This window comes from Motacilla alba, chromosome 1 (genome assembly GCF_015832195.1).
Source record: "Motacilla alba alba isolate MOTALB_02 chromosome 1, Motacilla_alba_V1.0_pri, whole genome shotgun sequence".
Lineage (NCBI taxonomy): Eukaryota > Metazoa > Chordata > Aves > Passeriformes > Motacillidae > Motacilla > Motacilla alba.
In genome coordinates, this window is record NC_052016.1 from 65,137,415 (window position 1) to 65,161,738 (window position 24,324).

The 24,324-nt window shown below is 37.4% G+C and overlaps 1 protein-coding gene across 3 annotated transcripts in view; it reads right to left on the reverse strand.

The window, feature by feature from the left end:
- Positions 1–24,324, reverse strand: part of DGKH (diacylglycerol kinase eta) — a 158,679-nt gene that overhangs the window by 67,776 nt on the left and 66,579 nt on the right. For 2 of the 3 annotated variants that reach the window (XM_038150763.1, XM_038150753.1), the window contains exons 3-4: positions 10,149–10,259; positions 7,881–7,961 (exon numbers count right to left, since the gene is read on the reverse strand). In XM_038150763.1, the coding sequence (XP_038006691.1) occupies positions 7,881–7,961; positions 10,149–10,259 (192 nt within the window). Of the gene's footprint in view, positions 1–7,880; positions 7,962–10,148; positions 10,260–24,324 lie in introns of those variants that run through there. The other variant, XM_038150782.1, reaches the window with a different exon arrangement.

Sequence of the window (24,324 nt, forward strand, 5' to 3'; positions counted from 1 at the left end):
TCTGCAAGCTATTTTTGAAAAATTTCTGCCAAGCATGAAATGTGTGGAAAACAACCTCCAGGCAAATGCAAGTTAAATCAAAATGTACAATATAGACCAGAATGGTCACATTTTAAAGTATCTCCTTTTTTCTCGCTGAAAAGTGTTCATCTTCCTTGTAACAGATCAATCTCAAGCAACTTATCTATGGATTTTTAGCATCACAGCTGAAATGCTTTATTGCTTTTTCATAATGAAACTTAAAGCTTCAACATCTCCAGACACTTTAGGGAAAGGGACAGTGCATCAAGTCAGAGATAAGGATCTTAGAACTTGGAAAGAGCTCTCAGCTTCATTACATTTTTTTGTCACCATCAGAGGATGGTAGGGGAGGGGGAGGGGAAATGAGCAAGTGCTAAATGGAAGAAAAAACCCTAAATGCATCACAAGTACACACTAATTGCTTTTGTCTAATTTTTCCTTTCCTAAGCATATTAATTTGCTATTTCAGTTTTTGTCTTACTGCTAAACTGCCTGAATATAGAAAAAAAAAAATCCCAACCCTGAGTAGAAAATTGAGCAAAATGGAATCCAAAGCACTTCCCCTCTCTTTCTGTGGTTTGGGTGTTGCTCAGGCTGGGAGCATCAAAAAGCCTACATCACTTAGAGGCTAATCACCATCTCTATGAAACAGCAGATAGCTCACAACCAAGGAAAAGCTAAATCCATTCCAAGAGTCAGCTACTGGCGCAAAGCTGAGTCACGCTGGTGAAGCCAGCAGAGGAACTTGAGCCATTTCCAGCCATGTTCTACCTCCTGGAGTCAAGAAGAGGTCCCCACACCTTTGCAGATATCACTGCAGGACCTGTCAGCCCTGCTCTACACTGCCAACAGGGCATGGGGAACATCTGGATGTGCCATTACCCCATCTTTAAACAGTGCCATGCACTGACCCATCTGATAATCGCAATGGCAAAATTTAAAATACAGTGCCTCTGAGATGTGGATTCAGCTCACCGGGGGACAGTACTTAAAGCAGACTTCTACAAATGTGTCTGAACTCCCAGCATCATCAGTATATACTGTTAACATCAACATGCAACTGGAATGCACAGGAAATTTCAAAACATACCCAAATCCAGGAGATTATAGCAGATCTAAAGGATAAAAACCAGAAACATGTTTTCAAACACAAATCCATTCCTTGCACGTCCCTGTGCTTTATTAAAGGGAGAAGTCAAGCAAGAGTGTCTCCCTTCAAGGGAACATCAACACAGACTATTTATAGACATTTACTCAAAATAGATTTTTACAGAGAAAAGAAAAATACAGATAGCTGTGCTTCAGAGATTCTTACAGAGCAAACCAGAAAGATTAATCAATGCAGGCTACAAACAAGGCAGTGTTTGCTTAGCAATAGCTGAAATCAAGGGAGTCCACATCAGGTTTGGAACTTCAAGGGTAGTTACTGACCCCAGGATCTTAGAAGCCTGCCAAAACAGGAGTAGCAAGATGATTTCACCAAACTAAAGAAGAAAGACAGTGAAAGAAAAGCAGCAGAAAGGAAAAAGAAGAGAAAAACATGTGTAACCTTTAGGTGAGCAGCCCTTTGAAAAAAAACAAACCAGACTGAGACAGAAGAACATCTGAAAGTGGCTTGAGACTATCAGTGAAGAAACCACCTCCTGATGTTACTGAGATGCAACTGCAGTAAATTGGATTTCATAAACATGTAGGACAGCAGCAGAGGAATACCTCCACTAGAACCATAAGCTTTCTGCACTTAAATAGGGCTCAAGAGCCTGAACTCTGGGCAAATCAAGAGTCAGTATAAAATTGAACTGATATCAGCTTATTTAAATTTAAAAAAGAAAAAAAAAAGTTTTAGCATAATTATTCCCAGCTTTAGGAATACCTCTCTTTGTCTCTTAATATTTGAAAAGACAGAAGGAGTGCCCAAACCTAAAGATGAAAGGTTTTAAACTTCTTGGGAAAAGGCTTGTCTTCTTTCTTCCTGATGTGGCTTGGGGGAGGTCAAGCAATTCTCACATTCCCTGAAGTTTCTGTAGTCCCTGAAAAAAAGTCTCAACAACTCTGAAAATATCTCAGTGGCAAGAAAGAATCAAAATACGTCCAAGTTCAGAGAAATTAACACTATCTCTGAAATATACTGCAAAACTCTGGCAACACAGTCTGTCTCCCAAGCCCAGAGTGAATATTACAAGTTAGTTCTCTAAAATCAATTAGGAGCAGCTAATCTCCATGATGCAAACAGAACTGACTGATGTCAGAAGCAACAGGACTGAAATAAAGTGCTAAAAGCAATCTGCCTTTCGGGACTGGTTGCAATATTCAACTTGAAATCTTGACAAATCGCAAGAATTGGGATTCCAGTACAACTGGGTCACCTCCCACTGAAAACAGCAGCTGCACAAAGATGAAAATAATTACTTTATCCTTTCAGCTGGTTCCACATAATTCAAATGCCAATAAACTTTACATCCCAAACCAAGATATAGGATATGCTGCATTCAGAAACATGGATAGGAAATAAGGTCATCAAAGGTCTGTAAGAAAACCAGAGAAACTAGAAGAAGACAATATAAATTTTAACCAAACTTGAAGTACAGTTGCTCCAACAGAAGATTTGGTTTCACTAACATACAGAAAAATCCTAATCTTCTAAAAATAATATATCCAAAAATAATGAGCATATATAAATATTTTTAAATATATCCGAGTTTACAGAATATCAAGAAAACCACAGACAGCTGCAAAAAGATTTTTTGTTGTTGTTTAAAATATATTAAGCTGAATTCCCTACTTTTCAGTCCAAGTGAACCCATATGTCTGACCACAAAAAGTGGAATTCAGAAAAAAAAAATTTGCAACAAAGTTACATTCAGGGACTAAGTTTAATGAAATGCCATTCATGTTTTGTTTGGGTCTTTTTTAATATAATAAGAAAAATTACATTTAAAAAAACAACCCATAAAGGAATTAATTAATTAAAGGGATTAAATTGAACAACATTAAGTACTTCTGTTCAGAAAAGTTAAAACATCAGGCTGATCCATAATCATGTTTAATTCAGTCATGGAACTGAAAAGACCAATTATGAAACTGAAAAGACCATCATGCAATGAGATGAAAAGCTAAGGTATGTAAAAAAGTAAGAATGAATAAAAATAATTTTTAATATGAAAAAAAGATTAATAGATAATAAGCAGCTTATTATTCTCCAACAAAATTTTGTGGCATGATTCTTAAACTGGAAGAGAAGTGTAAAGTAGCAATACAGGAATATTTGCAGACAGCACAAAATTTTGATTACTTGGTTCCCCCTCTTGATCTCCAAGGCACTTCAAAGTGAGCCAAGCAATGTATTAAGTAGAGAGTACAGTGACTTGAAAAATTTCAGCATTAGTAGAAACAAAGAAATACGCACCACAAAAGCTCAGATTAAATATTTATGAGTTACAGATAGCTCCAAATTAACAAAAGAAGGATCTCAGTACCAAAATAGGGGACACAAAAATTCACACTATGCCACTGCAGAAAAAAGACAAAACTTGGGATCCATAAGGAATGTAAATGAGCAATAATTTGTAAAATAATCCCAGATGTCTGTGACTTGGGCTTCCTTGAGTGTCAAGCATGTCATGTCACTTACAAGGTGATGCTGCAGAGTAACAATCAGGAGAACAGCAAGAATAGGTAAGAGTATAGAAGACTGTTGACAAATATTATTTACCTTGGAAAATAGTTAAATCAAATGAAGGTAATAAAAAATACGAAATATAAAACTGAAATAGTTTATACATTTCTACTGCCTTTGCATCATAACACCAGGTGAGAAAACTTTATTAAAGCCCAGCACTTTAAAAGTTCTCCAAGGAAGTATTTTTTTCACAGAATAAATAATCAGGACTCTACGGTCTATATGGTCTAAAGCCTTGCTAAAACCAATATATCAGCAAAAATGTACTATGTTAGACATTTCTGCAAGCATATCCAGAATCCTAGTAATCAGCGTTATTAGCTGGAACATAAAGTCTCCTTTCCAGCCAGTCTCTAATTACTGAAAATCAGAGTTGGCTTTCCAGGATAGCAGATCTGCCTACTGCAGCTACCTCCCACTCAAGATGACAGTTTTCAGAAGATGCATATTCAACAAAAAGCACTTGATTCAGCACCTAATTCAGAAAGCTGAAAGCAAGGGCTTACATTTAGGTGCCCTGGATGACAAAGCTGCTATTGTAGCTAAGGGAGAATCAGTTAATAAATCACTGGAGTCTAAACTGAACTGAGCAATTACAGAAATCTGCTTTTAAAACCTATTAATTTTATTTTAGATACCTAAATTTAGGGGCCTGTAAATCCATCGTCAAGTCCCACCATATTATTATTTTCCATCACATTTACCATCAAAAAACTCATAACTGAATTAAGAGTTTCAAACAAAAGTTTGGATAGATTAAAATAAAGGTGCTGCCACATGAAGCCTGTGTTTTTAACATGAGACTCTAACACAGATTTATAGTAACCCAGAGCATTTTATACAACCATGTGGCTCAACTACTGAGGGGTAGCATGCTTAACATCTACAGATTTTTTTCCTCAGCAATGTGCATCAGTTCTTCAGCATCAAAAGCAAGGCAGAGGTAGAAATTTAACCCCAAATTTCACCTAAGATAATTTCCTTTTAAATCACAATCCGTAGTCACCTTTGTTGCCTTGAGGAACTTCACTGTCTGAATATGCCTGTTCAAGAATCCTTGTAGCATTTTAAAAACCCATCCCTTATACCTGTTAGAACAAAAGCACACCACTACTGCTCTATAAGCCCACGCCTGCACACCAGAGAACACTCTTCAGCCCCATTTGGTCTCGAATCTCGTTTTGAGAACAATAAAGAGGGCTTTTCTAAATGCACTTAAGGTACCAATAAGCCAGCTTCCATTCCTGCAAAACAAAATGCACACGGAATTACAGCTCTCAGCAGAACTGGTCACTGCCCCATCTGCTTCTGTGCATTAAGGGTGGGAGACTGATTCATCCCAGGAGCCTCCCCAAAGGGGTAACATGCTGAGCAACTACACTCCTCTGGCTATGCTGAGACAACATAAACCACCCCCTGAGGCAGAAGCAAAGTTCTGGGGAAAAACATCTTCTGCAGAGTGCGCAATATCACTATGAGGACTCAGCACTCACCCATGCCACTGAACTGGCCACGGGCTGAGCAAATCCCCCCTGGGTTTCTGATGTGGCTGGTGGAGAGGGTGATGCAAATTTCTCACTGGATGCTGGAACCTCTTCATCCTCTTCCCATAGACTTGGGACACTGGTACCAAGAATCCAGCCTTGAGTGTCTTATGTAAAGGCTCTGAAGTCAAGGGACACCATTCCTTCTAGGTTACCTATTAACCTCTAGGTAAAGATGCTCAGAACTACAAAACACTTTTAAACTCTTAAGAGGCAAGGTTGTACACTAGAAACTTATTGCTAGAAGTGAGTTGATCATTCACTGAAAGGCAATATCATCAGCAGTAAGGAAAAAAATGAAACAGATGAGCTGATTCAAGTTATCAGCTCTGTATTTTAATTAGCAGATATTGTGTACCTCAAATTTCCCTTTAACCTCAACTTGTTTGCAGAGAGATAGCAAAAGTAATTCCAGTGAGCAAACAGTGGTATTTAGTTACATAAAATATTCTGCAAGCTTGCGCATTGCAAATAAACTCAACCTTAAATCTGTGTGTTATGACTAATTTTAGGACTTGAGTTTTATCCAAAATAAGAGAATGGAAAAACTTGACACACACACCTCTGCCTTCAAACAGACAAACTAGAAAAGGCAAAAGAAGGCAAACCAGTAATTTCTACAAGCTGGGGGTGGGAAATTGAGGGGAGAGGGTGGGATTTAAGTGAAATGACAAAATGGTTTTTAAACAAAAAAATTAAAATCTTTTTTTAATATAAATTTGTAAAGGTGTGTTTTCCTGGAAAATTTGTCCTTTGGTATATATTCCATCTACATCAGTTCTTGTTAAAAATATTATCTACTTGGACAAAGAAACAAGAGGAGTACATAAACTAGAGAAGGCTAATGCTAAGGATTTAATTTTTGCTTTTTTTAACAAAGAGAATTCTAACAGATCACTTAGAACATAAATAAAAAGACCCATAATTTTAAGAAAGGCAGAATTACCTTTTTAAGATGGAAGCAAATAAAAAGGCAAAAAGAAAAGTTTCTTTTTATTTATAAGGAATGCTGCTGGAGAGCTAACCACCCACTCCACCCCCAGCCCCTGAGTCCAGCCCAGTGCAGGCAAGGTCAGAGATGTCTCACTCCACAGAGCTGTGTTGCTGGGAGACTGGGTTAGGCAAACACTAAGAAAGAAGCCAAAAGATTAAGCAAGATGACAACTATTACCATATTTCACAGTCAAATCAGACGACTCTTCAATCCAGGAGAGCTTTACATCCAAATAATTTTTCAAAATTAATTTGAGGACTCCTTAGAGAAAACACTGTTTGCTCTAAAGTACCCAGGACATGAAAATAAACAGTGTCTCTGAAGCTGTTAAAGCTGTAGCCAGAGATTTCTTTTCTCACTACTGTCTTCCCCAGAAGTCTTGATACTAGAAGCAAAACATGCTTTTGGTGAAGAATGAGATGCTGAATGGGCCTAGAGGATTACAAAAGATACCAAGGATACCAAAACACCAAGTATTGAACAAGAAAAAAAAAAAAAGAAAAAAAAAAGAAAAAAAGAAAAAAGGGAAAAAGCCCAAGCATCCCATTTTTCTGAAGAAGCAGAACTTTTCGTCAACAGAAAGAACCTTTCCAAAAGACAGGCTAGTACCTTACACAGCCATCACCTCACCTTAGACTCTCTCATGGTCTTTTTAATTGCATTCTTAGCAAAGCAGCTTAGATTGACACAACACACTGGGCTGTCAAGGCCAACACAAGCATGTCTTTGAAGTGCTCTGACTGCTTCAGCAGCTGCCTGGGAGATCCCACAGCAAGAAGAAACTATGAACCTCTCATGAGGCTTGCTTTTGACTGCTTTGGAGAAGAAAAACCAAGGCTGGTAATATGAATGAATATGGGTCACCTGGGAAATTTAAATCGTCAGGAAAATTAAAAATTAACCTTTTAATAGAGACATGCAGTTAAGGAAAATGAAGCCATTACAGTCAGTGGGACATCTCAAGATATCCTTCAAAAGGACAACTTCACCAATGATATTCCTCATAAGTAACTCATGTTCAAGATCTTTTTCTCCAGAAGTTAAGAATCAGCAGAGGAATTGTGTCAGACATTAACACTTAGTTCTAACAGACAGTTGAACAATAAATAAAGGATCATTTGAGTAAAAAACACCTGTGAACTTACAGAAATAGGGATTTATCAATACTCTATGTTCTTACAGCAGTATCAGAATCAAGGCGCAACTGTCGGGACAGCTTTTCCATGTGACTTAGAAACGTATATGGGTATGATTGGCAGCGAAGAAAATAAAATACATTTCAATATAGGAAGAAACCAAAAATGTTAAGAAAATTAAAACAAAAACACAATTATATTTGATTTAATTCAGTATGTCACCTCTAAGAGAAAATATAGCCCAAACCCATAATAAGCACTAAGTACTGAATCTTGTCTTTTTAAGGCCTTCTATCATCATCTTTAGAAACAACCGTCATCTCACATTTCTGCTCACTGAAATAAAATGTTCTATAGCTGACGTGGTATTCTCATACATTAAACCATTTCCAAAAAAAAGAAATTTTATTTCCAAACAGGAGAAACTAAGCAATTGAGAGGATCCTCAATTTTTTAGTAACAGACTATCCACAGCCTACAAAAACAGTGTTAAAATTGTTCCATACCGTGAAGCTGTTGTTGACATTTTTTGTGCTTGATTCAGCTACACTGGCATCTGACAGGTCAACTTCATCAAATATTAGAGACTGTGAAGGGAAAAGAACATAGAAGCATTAAATTAAGTCTGAGTACACTTTCAGCTATGCTTACAAAATGTGCTTTAATTTCATTGCGTCTATTCCAATTAGAAAATAAAAATAGAAAATAAAAGTAGTGAAAAAAATAGAACACACTGATGATGTGATAAAATTTCATAACTGGCCCTAAACACAGTCCCACTAGCTATTCTAAGTGGTACATGAGAGCATAAAAAAGGGCTCAATAATTATATTGCCTTAAAATCTCTTTTAAAAGAAGGGGGTTTTCTTACATAGATGAAGCTTTAGAGTGTCTACTGTGCAGCATAAATGTGGTGTCAGAGGAAAGAGATTCAAACACAGCAAAATGTAAACTAATTATTTAGTTTTAGGATGGAACCCTAAAGTCATGTAGGAAGCTATGATATAGTATCCATATGAGAAGATGCATCTTAAAGGGCTGAACTGATCCCCTCCACTCCTTTGTCTGACGTTCAAAGAGAAATTTATGTCTACTCTAAACACTCCAGCCTCTGGCAAAGGATCAGTTAGGTTCTGTTATGCTCATGATGGGTTTTGTAGCACAGAAGAGCAGTCCAGCACTTAAAAATGCCTATTTTTTTAGCCCTAACATGTTTTTCCTCTTTCGTGCCACAGGGAGGAGAATCAATATTGGGCGAGTTTCAGCATGTCTGGATTCAGCATGCCTTTGAGTATCGGCACAATTTCCTACTCGTAACACCTTCTTTTCTCATCTTTACCATAGAATCACAGAATGGTTTTAGTTGGAAGGGACCTTAAAGATCATCTACCTCCAAACCCCCTGCCATTGTCCAGGCTGCTCAAAGCCCCATCCAACCTGGCCTTGAACATTTCCAGGGACAGGGCATCCACAGCTTCCCTGAGCAGCCTATGCCAGTATCTCACCACCCTCACAGTAAAGAGCATCTTCCTACCTAATATCCAAATATGGATATTATGGATCCTTTTTCAGTTTAAAGTTATTTCCCCTTGTCCTATGATGACGTGCCCTTGTAAAAAGCCTCTGTGCAGCTCCCTTCTACTCTTTCTAGGTACTAGAAGGCTACTACAAGGTCCCAGATCTGTCAGTCTGTCTTCATAAGAGAGGTGCTCCAGCCCTCTCCTCATCTTTGGGTCTCTCCTCTGGACATGCTACAACAGTTGCATGGTTCCCAAGATAACAAGGGCACAGACCTCTTGGAGTGAGACCAACAGAGACCCAAAATACTCCATATTCCTCATCTAACATGGTAGGCTCACATTTTCAAAACATCTCAGCATCATCCTGTGATTTGAGGTTGCTCTTCTCAGAGCTCTCATCTGCCATGCTTATCTTGTATATAAACTGCTTGTGGTCTCACCAGTTGCTGAGAGATTTGACAACAAAGGTCCTGCAGTGCTGGGCTCCCTGAAGCAATGGTGCATTCCTTGATTCATTATAGCCACACAACAGTGCACCATGCAGCTGCACTCCTACAGTCCCATAAGGTGAGATCTCTGTGCCTTTACTTAAAGAGTTTTGTGGAGAAAACAAGGCTATAGACAATGATGGAGACCTGAAGCCCCTCACCTACAGCTCCCATGAGATGCTGCAACACCCACAGCTATGAAACAGCGCAATCTGAGACAGCCAAAATGCTCTTGGCCCCAGCCTTGGGAGGGAGGAAGGAAATGCCTTTCAAAGAGAAGATAAGTATTCCCCTCTGCCCAATTCTCCCACCAAAAAAATTCAATAGATGGGAAACAGCTTTTTCCCTTATATATCAGTTTTGTCAGAAAATCAGCCTATCTTGATTTCTCATAACTATTTCTACGGGAATGCAGCCTTTGTGATAACTTTTAAGCATTATCCAGTTATTACTTTTTTTGACTGTCTGAGAGCCACAAAAAACCCCACGACCCCTTAAAATGACTTTATTATTTGTCTGAATAGACAAAAAGGTTAAAATAACTATGATAAACTTCATATGAAAAAAACCAAGAAAAATTACCAATCTTCCTTACAGCTAATTTAACCAATTAAATCCTACATACAGCAGTTTTTACATAAAACAACTGTGAACAAATCATTAAATTATTATTATCATTATTATTATTAAATGCATTAAACTTATAAACGTAGATAAAACTGAAGTCACAAGTAAAAGGCATTAGACACTAACACCACAGAATTACCTTTGAATCCTTAGCATAGTAAAGGGTACGACCTCGAAGTTTGAAATAACGCTTTTTCCACCTCTGAAAAGAGCTGGTTTGCTTCAGTAGTAATCCTTCTTTTATACTTGTCTGAAAAATATTAAAATATAGAAACATGTAGAAACAGCTGCACATATAGATTAAAGTTATGGTTTTTAAAATTTGTGTTACACTCAATATAACTGTAAATTTAAATTTTATTTATTTACATTAAATAGAGACTAATTCTTTGGACCACCAGATTTTGCATTGCTATTTTTTAAAGAATGACAATGTTGGCAAAATGCTAATTTTACATGTAAACTGCAAAGGCAGTCAAGAGGCATATAATTATTCTGAAGACACACACCAAATAATTCAATTGTCTGGATAGCTGCAAAGCCACAAATATTAAACTGAGCAACAACTGATGGTGGCACAACATGGGAAAAAATACTAAAACCACCAACAGAAGGTAATTTCCAGTTCCAAAATTGATTATGTTGAGGAGAAAAACAATTTCCATACAGACACTAATTCAACAGGGTACTTAAATGTCTCTGATTCAAGCACAAGAATTACTTTAAAATAGAGGGAATAATCCACTTTGATGCAAGTCACGCAAGATTTTGAGTGTGTTGCTGAACTGAAGCCTTCAGCATGAAATCAGCTAACCATTAGAGATAATTATTATCTGGAAAGTGTGAGAACAGTAACAGATAGGGATATTTTTACCATGCAAATCTTTTTAGGCAAAAAATAACTCTCTGATCCAAACCTTTCCATTGCATACTGAATCCTGTCTATATAAATCCCATTTTTTTTGAAATGAGTAAGAAGCAAATTAGTATATTTTGAAGGTGTATGCTGTTTGCACCAGTGTGTATGGGATTCATCTGATTAGAGAAATTCTCCACCTAATCAAACAAAACTACATGAACACCGAATAATAATTGCATGAGTCTCATATTTTCTTCAGTGGTGAAGCACACAAGAGGTAGGAGAAAAAGCAAGTATGTTTGGATATTATATTGCAAAATTGCTATTTCCAGATTATTTCCCATTTGTAATGAAATAATGTGATAAGAATCTTATAATACAATTTCTAGATAATGTGGGACAAACATCATTTGAAGTTATTCTAGAGCTTCTGAAAACTTAACCAAGACCTGACCTAAAGTTTATAAGCATCTTCTATTATCAGATGTGAAATTCTCTTCAACTTTAATGCAAGTAATAAAAACACAGAAAAAGCAGAAAGCACTTTACTGTTCCTACCATTTCCTCGAAATGAGAAACATTGCTGTTAAGTACAGAGATCCCACCCTTCATTTAGACAGTCCTAACGTCACAAACCAAAAATGTGATCCAATGATCACAAAGCAATTGAATTAATGCTCTCAAAAAAGCAACACTCTCCAATCAAACATTGTAGCTGAAAGTTTAGATTTGTCACAGTTGGCTTCACATGCCAACAGCCTGGACCAGTGGATTTAGCCTCAGCCCTCCTGCTCTAGCTAAGGGATAGCAATTCCCCATGGAAAGGGTCTGCTCACCACACACCATTTTAAGACACTTTGCAATTTTCTGATCAGACCCCAAGATAAGCTAGTTTTCCATGATATAAATAGATTTAATCAGTTAGCAAATACAAGCACTTTTTCAAAGCTGTCTGTTGTAGCCATGCAGCACCCGTGCCTCACATCACACGCTGAGATTTTGGAAGCTCATCACAAGGACAGGAGCAGATGACTTGTGTGTTTCTCAAGGGTCAGAAGATGTTAAGATTAGAGAAGTTCCAAGGTACTCCACATTAATGACAGACACTGACTTACTGGGAAAATTTCCAAAATGGAAGGAAATCCATACTCCCTAAAGTGCACTAGGTATACTAGGAGATGCAGAACATATATTATGCTTAATACTTCTATGACTTTTAAACTGTGTTAAAAAAAAATAACACTCCCTAAACCTTGATTTATTACTCACTAAAGAATTAGTTAACTCTATCTTGTCATTTTTATCCCTACTATGCCACTGTCTCCTATTTCTGCTTACTCCTTAAACACCAATGTCCCTAACAGCAAACCTTCAAAATTAAATCTATTTTGCAACTCAGCCATTTGAAATTAGCTTCCTAAAGCTGGCAGTAAATAACCTTGCAGGCTCTACATATTTTTGCATCACAATTTTTTAAAAAATCTGGTAAATATTTACCCAAGAAGTAGAAGTACTTCATTAATGAAGTACACACATGAAATTTACATTTTACCACAAATAACTATATTGGGCTGAGGTCTGACCATCTTAAATAGAAAAATCCATGGCTGCAGGCATCAAAACTGAGCACAAAGCTTTAAGCCCAATACCCTTAATTAACATTATTTAGACTCTAAAATGTTTAAAATTCCATCTGCCAATGAGTCGTTAAGTAATCTGCTAATAATGCTTTCCTAAGTCTATACCAAGTAAGAGCATTTCCAGTAATTTGAGATTGGAAGGGACCTCCAAGGTTGTTGAATTTGAGTCCTCATTATTTCCTATGCACAGGTCATGTTAAGTTTTTCAAAAGCAATGATCAGGTTATAGCTACACTTTAAGAAAGAAGTTCTTATTCTTCTCCCCACGGCAATTAAGACAGTGCTCCAAGATCTCAGTGTTCTGAGAAGCCTTTTTATAATTAATCCCAGCTGGACATTAAAGCTGAAGCATAAGCAATAATCACTCCAATTACGTTAACTTCTTTCCTACTGTAATTTAGGAGAAACAAGAAGTACAGATCCCACAATCCCACACTACTTCTCCCTTTTACAGAACTACCCCTCATCAGCTTGTCAAAACCTCTAAACTTCCCCATCCTGCATCTCGTGTCATCTAGTAATACATCTAGTAATACTTCTGTCCCTCCAGAAGTATAGGACTGTAATTAGAACAGAATAGAACAGAATCACTAAAAATCTTTACTATTTTAGCCATTAGTAAAGAAAATGATTGACAATATTACACTTACAACATCACAGTGTTTCACTGTGGTATCTTCCAGAAGAAATCTAATTATAAAAATCACAGCCGTTTTTCATAAAATTAAGGAGTACATGTGTCCAATTATCCAAGAACATCAAATGTAACTTTGCAGCTCTAAAATCTCAAAAAAAAAAAAAAAGACAAAAAACAAATTGGATTTGTGGGTATTTGGGTCACTAAAAATGAGAAACATCCTCTTTTGTATCAGCAGATTTTTAAATGTCCAGCATATAACACCCAAAAAGTCAAACCAACAAATCAACCTTTTATTTAAAAGAAAGCCAACTACATTGCCTTACTTCTCATTCACTCATGTTGTAAAGGCCCACATTTCTGCAAAGGTAAATTTTTTACTTCAGCTGCTGCCAGAAAGACAGAAAGAAAGGAGAAAATATTCTGAATGTAGAAAATAATAAACTAATTGTGGATCCATTACTGGCAACTACAAACTAAACCACTAAATGATTAAATTCTACCCTCTACTGCTTTTCATGTAAATAAGTGGACATGCTGCTCAAAATGTGTCAGCAGAGTGAATAAGAGAACATGAGGAAATTTCTGAAAGTGAGGAGGATAAAAATGAGAACAGGAAAGGCCATAGAACAGGGCACTTAGATGCAAACAGGAAATTAGGAGCGTGAAGAAGAATTTTAAGATAACCTTACAACAGATGCTCATGCTGAGACTAAAATGTTCATAAAAGCTTGAAAGATGAAACACAGCTAGCAGGTTGGCAGGATCATTCTCCAACAGAAGTGTGAAAAGAGTACTCAAGGATAAGGAAGAAGGCCACAGGAAAGAAGCTCATCAAATCCTCAGCATCTGTCTTCACCAATGAAGATGATGAGGTGGTATCTCACACAGCATGTTCTCTACAACATCAGAACAGCTGCATCAACATAGAGGGCATGTAGGGAAGTACTAGACCAGACAAATCACTAAGTCATGTGGGCCAGGTGGCATTGACCTGGAAGCCTTGAGGGTCCCAAAAGGGCCACTGATACTAACATTCACTCCTGGCAGGATAGTAGAGACCATAAAAAAGAATATTGACAAGCCCAAATGTATCCAACCAGAAAAAGGCAACAGAGCTTTTGTGAAGGAAAATACTGCTCTGCTACCCACCATTGTAGGCAGGTGTTCAAGAGGTGTAGAGGAAAGCAAGTAAATAAATTAGGACTCTGTAGACCTGGATTTTTCAGAAATCCTTTGACAAGGCTTCCCTCCAAAGAACAGAAGAAATGTTATTAGAACTAAATTGGGAAAAGGGGCATGTTGTGAACTGAAAGCTGTTTCAAGGAAAAAGCTAAACCTCATTAACATTCTCAAATCATCTTTGAGTAAAGAAGAGATCTGTGAGTCACAATTCACAGTTCTCTAAGCTAAACCACAGCCAGAAATGCCATGCAATTTTGCCTATCACTAAGAAAAGTAACAAACCCACGACAGAATATGATTTTGCTGCTCTATAACACTGTTGTGTCAGACAGTTCTGCTCTCTCTAACTCATGAAATGGGGTACAGAGAAGACGACACAAATGATTCACAGAACAGTAGCTGCCTCACAACAAGAGAGATTGAAGAGCAGACAACCAAGGGAGTGATATGAAGAATATTTTAAAAAGCATTAAGGAAAAGTAAGGTGATTGCAGAACTATAGCTCACCAAAGCCATCACACTACATTATAACAAGGAGGAATGTGACTAAACTACATTGAGATCAGCTTAGCAAAGATAAAAAGTAGCATATCTTTACATAGCAGGTAGTGATTTTATGAAGCTTGCTGTCAGAAGAGATTATACAGGCAGACAACATCAGAAGCACAAAAAAGAAGAGAATAGACAAATTCAAGGACAGTGTAGCTGTAAGTGGTCCTTTTAATTTGCCATGAGGAAGTACCATGGGAATGCACAGCCACCAGAGTCACATGCCGTTCCTGAACAGCCTTTTCTATTCCACTACTGAAAGTGGATCATCGTGCAGCCGAGCAAAAAATGTCACAGGTTGAGTTTCTACTGCTATGTAGACAGCATCTCTTTTGCTTCCAAGTCTGATATTTGTATTTGCAAGTGGGCCTAGGCCTTCATTTACCATAACAATGAGTATTTGGATTCTCGACAGACAATTAAAGAAAAAAAAAAAATAAAGACAGAGAGATGATATGATTATACTCTTTGATATTAACTCTCTCTTGTAATACTTCCTATTCCTGTGACTTTGCCAAGTTGAGTACCAAGATAAAACCAAACCCCTTCTTTTCAGTATTGGAACATTTTCACCATCTGCAGAGGTAAGGCTTTAGGCAGACAGTGCCTTCATTACTTTACAAGGTAAAATCTCACAGCTCATAGTAACTCAGCGCTCCTTAAAATATTCCATGTGTTCAGTGGATTGAAAATTATTTTTATTATTAAAAATGTGACAATCAAACACTTGATTTATATTAAAATTATGACTCGGGAACTCCAAGCCTGTGATTTTCTTGACAATCTCTGTATAGCAGCTTCCATTACTGTCACTTAGGCTGACAGATTTTTCATTAGTTATGTCAAAATAAAAATAGATTTTATCTACCAAGAATAAAAACTTCAGCAGCAGCTTACTGCAAGGTTACATTTTTATTGAAGATTCCTGTTCACAGTGAAGGGAGCCTAACATTCAAAAATTAAAACCAAACAATTAATCTATGAATTTATACAGCTAAAAAGCATCAAAATAAATTTGAAAATCAGTAGGCTGATGAACTAACATCATTTTAATATCAAGAAAATCTTAACAAAACAAGTACCACCGAGAACTGGTAGCTCAGTGGAGCAAATGGAGCTGTATCATGGGGTGCCTAAAGCACACTTGCCTTAACAGAGATACCCCAGGCTGTTGCTGCTAACACATCCTCCAGGTTACACCAGTGACAGAAATCACAAAATGCAGCAAGTTGCACATGCTTGGTCTGTCACTGTTGATGACAGTTATCCCTTCCTATAAAGGAAAAAACAAACCAACTAGCTGTAAGAAAACAGCTTTCCAAAATCTCAGAATGAAAGCCTGTCACACACCCCACAAAAACACTAATTTGTGATTAAGCACCACCATTTCTGTGTAACAATAAACACTGTTTCTTCAAAGTTCTTATACTCCATATTTTGGGGTCATTTATGTGGATTGACTCAAGCCTAAGTAAAATTCCAATACAAATAAATGCAATTATACAGCTGTGCAGTGTCCTTCTTCCTCAACCTTGTATTCCCTTCATGATCCCTTTCCAGCCGATGCTAAGGAAACAGATTCTTGCACTACTATTGTTAAAATAAATAATAATTTTTTTATAGCTTTCAACGTCCTCTAATTGAAACACATGGTAATGCAGTAAGACATGAAGTAAATATGAAATTACAGAAATTGCCATAATAAAAATATCTTAGTAGCAATGTGAAATGCAATTAGCAGACTGATTTAAAAATAGAGGTTATAGCACATAACAAATATGAGTAAGATATTGCCATATTAGGATAAAACATTACACTTGGAATTAAAAAAAAATAAAAAAATAAACAAATACCCAGTTTTAGATATAAAGTTGATACTAGACTGAGAATGAAGAAGAAACTTTATCTGCAGTTCAAGTATTTAAACTCCTAATTTCCACTCATGTACAGCATGTTGCTCTCACTCTCTGTTCTCATTAATCAGGGCATGAAACAGCTGCAGTCCACTGAAAATGGACAGAACACTTCATAGGATTGAAACTTTGTGCCAAAGATTTAAGAGTTTTGGTGTTGTAACACAGCAACTCTAACATTGAGCAGTATTTCACTGCTATCATTTGGAGTTTCAGTAGTTGTTCCTTTTAAATTACACATTACACATGCTCTGAGCAGAGAGATTTAAACCAACTAAGTCTAACTGGTTTTGAGACAGAAGAATATAGATGGTACATATTTCATGAATAAAAAATATAAAAAATAAAACTCAAAGAGTCAAAGCATTCAGCTGGAGAGATTTTCTTCCTTTTGCCAGAATAATCTAGACTCTCTCTCAACTGCAGAGGTGACATTTCATTTTAATAAAAAATCTTCATAAATGGCTATTTTAACGATTGGGACTTCAGAAGTAATAAAAGTGAAACTATAAAGTCATTAACAATTCCCATTCTTAGGAAAGAATGTTGAAAAACACAGACTTGTAAACAAAGCTGCAGGACAAAAACCTGCATTTTGAGACACGACGTAGCACACAACTTTCTAAATACTCGTTCTCTAAATTATTCCAGTACTGTTGGTTCAGGTTCATTCAATATATGTACAATTACGGAGCATGGCTGTTGCAGAATCACAGAACAGTTGAGGCTGGAGAGGATCTTTGGAAATCCATGTAGTCCAGCCCACCTCACAAAGCAGTCACCTGGAGTAGTTCACCAAGGATATCTATGTATCTCCATACATATATCTGAGTATCTCCAAGGACAGAGATTCCACAACTTTCCCAGGCAAATGTTCAACCTGTCTTAGTGTTCAATTAAATGTCCCTCAAAAGAGGGACGGTAAAAAAAAAGTCAAAAATAGTTTTTTCTTGTGTTTAAATGTTGTGGTTTCTGTATTTCAATCTGTGCCCGTTGCCTCTTGTCCTGTCACTGGGTACCACTGAGCCTGACTGTTTTCCTTACACTCCTCAGATATTTGTATTTATTCATATGATCCCTTTCAGCCTTCTCTTCTTCAGGATAAGAAGTCACAGATCTCTCAGCCCCTTGTCATATCAAAGATGCTCCAGCCTCTTAATCATCGTTGTGGCCTGCCACTGGGCTCCCTCCAGCATGGCCATGTCTGACTTGTACTGAGCAGCCCAGAATGGGCACAGCACTCTGGGTGTGTCCTCACCAGGGACGAGTAGAAGATCATCTCCCTTGACCTGCTGGCAATTCTCCCAAACACAGCCCAGCACCCTGTTGGTCTTCATTGTCGCATGAAGACCTGCCACTCTGCTTTCCAATCAGTCAGCTCCCAGCCTGCCCACTGCTACAGTGGGATAGGATTCTTCCTCCTCAAATGTAAGACATTGCCTTTGTTGAACTTCATGAGGTTTCTGTTGGCCGATTCCTGCAGCCTGTCCCTCTCTGAATGGGAGCACAGCCATCTGGCACATCAGATATTTCTCCTTATTTTGTATTGTCCGTACACTCTGCAGATAAACCCTGCATTATCATCCAGGCCTTAGTGGAGATGTTACACAGCACTGACCCCAGTAACAACCCCAGAAGTAAACCAGTAGTGACTGACCTCTAACTGAACTTTGTGCCACTATGCACCACACATTTGCTCCATCACCTTCCAAGGAACAGAGATGAGGCAGCTGGTCTGTACTTCCCCAGATCCTCCTCCCTTTTCTTGAATATGAGTGACATTTGCTTTTTTCCAGTGCTAGGGAACCTCCCCTAGTGGCTACGACCTTGGAAAGGTAATGGAGAATGGCCTTGGAATGCCATCAAGCAGCTCCCTCAGCACAGAGACGTGTAGCCCAGAAGGACCACTGGTCTTGTGTTCATGCAGTTTAAGTGTTCCCAAACTTGATGTTCCTTCACCTTCCACCACTTTCCAACTGGTCACAGGCACCTGGGATTTCAGAGGGCTGGTGTGAACAGTAAAGATCAAGGTAAAGTAGGCATTGAGTAACTTGGCTTCTTTCATGTCTTTATTACCTGGTCCTGTGCCTCATTTAGCAACAGCCATGAGTTTGCCCCACTCTTCCTTCTTCTACTGATGTACCTGTAGAAGACCTGCTTGTTCGCCTTCACACCCTTTGCTAGACTCTAGCGCAGGTGGGCTTTGGCATTCCTAATCCCACCCATGCATGACTGCTTCTCTAAATTCATTCTGGATCACTTGTCATTGCTCCCAGTTTTTGTACAATTCCTTCTAATGTAAGTTTTTTGATAAGTGTCCTGTTCACCCACGCAGTACACTGCTCTCAAGACTAGGACATGACAAACTCGTTCTCTCCGTCTTTAATTTCTATTAGTTCTAAATATGAAAGCCCTTGGAGCAAAACTGCATCTTTTTTCTAAGATTGCTTTTCCTAGAATTCCTTACAAATATTACTGAGGAACCTACACCTTGCACAATTTTTTCCCAATGCAGATTTTCTTCTATGAAAATCTACTAGTTCTAGACAATGTCTGGAGGCCAAATCTGGACCAGAAATTCCAGTCCCAGTTACTGCATTTTAATTCTTTCGGAGTTATTAAATTTAGTAGATGAGTATTTCATAGCTTGGTATATTCAGAAGAAAATTAAAGTTTGTGATGTAGTACTGAGTAAGTGCCAAACAGATCTGAAGTTTACTTCCAGGCCACTAGCTGCCTTCTGTAACCAGAGACATTCTGCTGGTACATTCACTTGTTTATGCAGCTATGTATAAATATTACACGTGTACCTACTGAACCATTATAAATTTAGGAAACAGTTTATTACCTGTGCTGATGAGTTTCAGTATTTAAAGGGAGCTTATGAAAGAGGGACTTTTTACAAGAGCATGTAGTGTCAGGACATGGCAGACAAAGGGGAATGAAACTGAAACAGGATAGATTTAGATTGGATACAAGGAAGAAATTCTTTACTGTGACGGTGCTGAGACACTGGAACAGGTTGCCCAAAGAAGCTGTAGAATCCCCATCCCTGGCAGTGTTCAAGGCCAGGTTGGATGGGGCTTTGAGCAGCCTGGTCTAGTGAAAGGTGTCCCTGCCCATGGCATGGGGGGTGGAACCAGAAGATCTTTAAGGTCCCTTTGAACACACACTACCATTCCATGATTCCATGCCGCAGGAATTGGAGAGCACAGAAATTAAACAGCTGGTCATAAGCCTGCATTCACAGCTTCTGTAAAGATAATTTCACATGTTCAGTTTCCAACCATAGAATCCCTAGACAGAATAATGGGGGCTCTAAAATCTGAATTTTCACATGATCTGTCATTACAAACATATACTGCCCTTTTTTTCTTTCTATTTGAATGAAGTCTTCATCTGTCTTTGCCAGCTATCCTTGAACTATTCCGATGACTTTTTCCTAAGGGGTTCGTAAAGCCCTCAGTTACAGAGATTCTTTACCACTAAAATTGATTCCCTTGTGTAAACTTTTTTTGTTACCCTTTAAACTCATAAAGTGCTTTGGTAGGACAATGATGCAGATGCAAAACATCAACAAATTAACTCAAAGGTTGTTACTAACTCACAGTACTTTTTATTGACGAGGCATTCAATAGGACAATGGTTATGGTTCTTTACTTGGTACACTTCAACTTTCTTTTGTTAAAATCACACTAACTTTTCAGAAGGAGAAAATAATATGAACACACAGCTTTTAAATGAGTAATAAGGTTGTTCTGCTTTTTGATCCAAGTAATTCACAATCAACCCATCAATGCCCAAACCAAATTTACATCTAGAAGTATTTTTAAACAGAACAAAGGTAGAAAATTGTTTTCCACAGAAGATGTATGTTATTGAAGTCTTCTGTCCTGTTATGTACTAAGATTAACATACAGCCCTAGAGGTAAACATGATTATGCTCTGAAACTTCTCAATGAAGTGTCTCACAGCATCTTCAACAGCATTTATGAGTGAGAACTCTACTCTCCTCTGGAATGCAGATCAATTGTCCTATTTATTATAAATGTGAAAAGCATGGAAAAATATTTTTTTTAAAAAATATATATGGTTAATCAGATTTCCTCTAAGATTTCCAGATCATGTTTCTTTGGTATCTACTCTATTCTGCTTAAAATACTTTTATCCTCATAATTGCTTACTTGTGTTTAATACAGGTACAAGTCCTGAGATTCATCTCATTTCTAAGCATAAAGTACTTAAGGGACATCTGGAGTTGCTATCTTTTCCCTTCAACAAGAGCTGGAGGCCTTTGCAAGATACACGCTAGAAAATTTTGCTTTCTCCTATGCTGTGACAATCATGGAAGGGAGGGTGCAGCCACTGTGAAGTGTTTCAGGTCGAGCAGCCAATAGTTAAGTCTGAACTGTGACAATACCCTTAGATGCTGCAATGATTGATGCATAACATGCATGCCTTGGGACCAGTAATTTGGAGCAGAAAGGCAGGCCAGGTCTCCTGAGCACTAAATTCACTAAAACTTCTGGGCCAGAGCATCCCATTATCTTTGCACTGGAGGCTGAGATACATTAGAACTTTCTCCACACGCAGAGAAAGCCATAGAAAACCAGCTAAAAATAATAAAAAATATATTAATCAGATTGAAGCTGTATGATAAAAATTTTAAAACAACAGGATGATTCTCACTCTCTTGTAAATTAGCCAGGTTCCAAAGATGAGGCTAGGTAATTGTAGTCTTACACTATCTTAATTCCAAGAAAAGTAATTTGAGCTACTTTTTATAATACTTTTCTTGTTAGAAAACCCCTTGAAGTGGAATAATTTAAGAAAAAAAGACTAGTTGAAAATGCCCTTTGACAGAGGTACTGTGAGTTTATTAATTGGTTTCAGACAGTAGACAGAGGTGATGATCACAGAGACCTGGATGAAAGAGATGTGACAACAAAGTCAAAGCACCCATACCAAGAGTCAATTTCTGAGTCATCTGAGTAATCATCTGAACTTATTACTCAATTCTTCCAACCAGATTCCTGATATGGTCTTATACCAGCAAGAAGTCTGGGAATAAATGTGATTAATACTCCATTTCTTTTTCCTTTCCCCCTTTTTTTTTCTATCTCACCAGAGATGCTTCTCAAACAATTAAGCCATCTGTACACTTTCCAACTGTCTAGTTAGGCTGGATATTGTTGCAAATTTTACAGTTCCAATATAGATCATTTTTAATTGGTATTACTTATAATCCTCTATTAAAGACTCAACTTTAATGGGATGATAGGTTAATGAAAAACATAACTAAAAGTTAATATTCTGATATATAAAGCACAGTGACTGAAGGCAGGGAACCGTTTTCTTTCTATGTTAGTAGGTTTTTTTAAAGAACATAGTAGTTTTACTTGCTGCTGCCTTAAACACCAAAGATGAAGGCAAGATGTCCCTGCTGTGACTTGGAGCATCTGTTTAATGCTCCCAAAAATGGGCTGAACCTGGTCCAGGGCACGAAACAAGGAATTACCATCCCAAAGAGCAGCTTTAAATAATCCAGATCTGAAAAAGATTTAGTAAAACACCCTGAGAAAGGAATATGTCAGTTTTAAACTAGGGCCCAATGAAAGTTATATTACTGTTTGTATGCCAAAAGTAGACATAGACAGTTAAGAGGAGAAAGGTGGTGTGATATGAGTGAAATGAGAAAGAGGATTCTTTAGGCAGAACTGGCACAAAAGAAGGGCAAGGGATAAAAAGATTATTAAGTCGAAGATCATTGATAATGATGGGAAAAGTCACACACAGATCAACAAGGATCTCTTGCAGCGTGCGACTATATCCTCCAATTTACAGCAGCCATTCAGATATGCTATGAACAATCAACAGCTATTCACAGGAACAACAGTGTTCATTATGAATAATCAATGATTGAGAAAAACTATACTTTGGAGTCTCTGCATGAATTTGTTATTGGACACGTGGTGTCCCTGATACCATACAATCCAGTTGAGCTGTTTAACTCACCAACCTAGAAACATCTTCAAAAAGCAAACAGGACCAATGTTGAACCACAGAGAGAAGGTGCACTATCAAGCATAGGGACATCTTTCTGGATAAGCAAGCCTCACCAGTATTAAACAAGAGACTGTTTACCAGTAGTGAGGAGATATATTTTATACCAAAGTAGAACATTCCAGTTCTAAGGATAGCTGGAAGCTGGTTCTAAACAGCTGTCTGAAGAAGTTCCACAAAAAAGTAAAAATACAACCAATTTTAAAATTCCACTAACATTCCTCTAGCATGAAAAATAATAACATATGAACTGAGACCACTTAGAGTATAAATGGATACACGAACCGTAAACCTGGGGAAAAAATGAAAAAGCAAAAAGCACTGTTTATTTCAGAACAATTGTTGTATAATATTAATACAGATTTTTTTCATACCTCTTAAGAATGATTCATGTATTCTTATCTAAAAATCAGAATTTGAAAAAGAAATTATGACCCCTAACCACCTTTTTGTATTTAATGAAGATCGAGACAGGTTTTTGAAACTGGCAGAAGAAAAATCCCTCTCCACAAACTGCCCTGGCATAGTACACAATGCTAATTTCTACATGAAAAATGCATCAGGTTCAGTCCAGGTCTCAAGGGTTGGCAAATACTATAATTAATCCTAGAAAGTACCTTCTATAACTGCACTAAGAAATCCCTAGGAAACAATGAACATTTTTGAAGTTTCTTTCTTGAGTACTCTTGTTTTTCACTCCACTCTCTTACATAGGAGAATGTCATGGACACTTCCAATGTATATCCTGTTTCTGCACATAAAAACTGCTTTGAGAATAAATATTGTGCCTAGTATTATGGGAATAGTATAATACAGAATAGCTGATACCAATGAAAATCTCATGTATATATTATTTGTATACATTCTGGTTTATGTTTTACAACTTAATAAAACTGGTTTAGAATCTATGCCTGAAATTTTCAGGTGTCGTTTCTCTAATGAAGCCATAAAAACTGTTGTAAAAGGTAGTTCCTCTAGCAACTGCCTAAGCAATATTTTGTCACACTATTATGTGAAAAGGATAACACATGCTGAGTTTTGCAGTTTCCCAACACTCTCTATCTAATGTCTTAAACAAATATAAAGATAAAACACAAACACAGTGTTCCTCTAAAAATTATCTCCCCCTTTTAAGTTGAAGTAATTGACAAGAGCTTTCTTTTCATAAAAATTGCTCTATGGCAAATGACCACGCGGGGGTAGTCGTGTGATGCAAGTGCAGCCCAGCAGCACACAGCAGTGCAAGCACTCAGGCTGCGTGCAATAAGTGCATTTCTGCAGTAGGTTTTTGAGTATTTATAGCATAAACACTTTATAGAACATACATACACGTGGACAACTGCAGTATCAAAACCTGAAATTTTTGAGACTCAGGGAAGTGTGGCAATTTATCCTTTCATTCTACACAGGTTTTGTTATAGAAAACCACCTCAAATTAACGTTTAGTGAGAACATACATAGACGAGCTT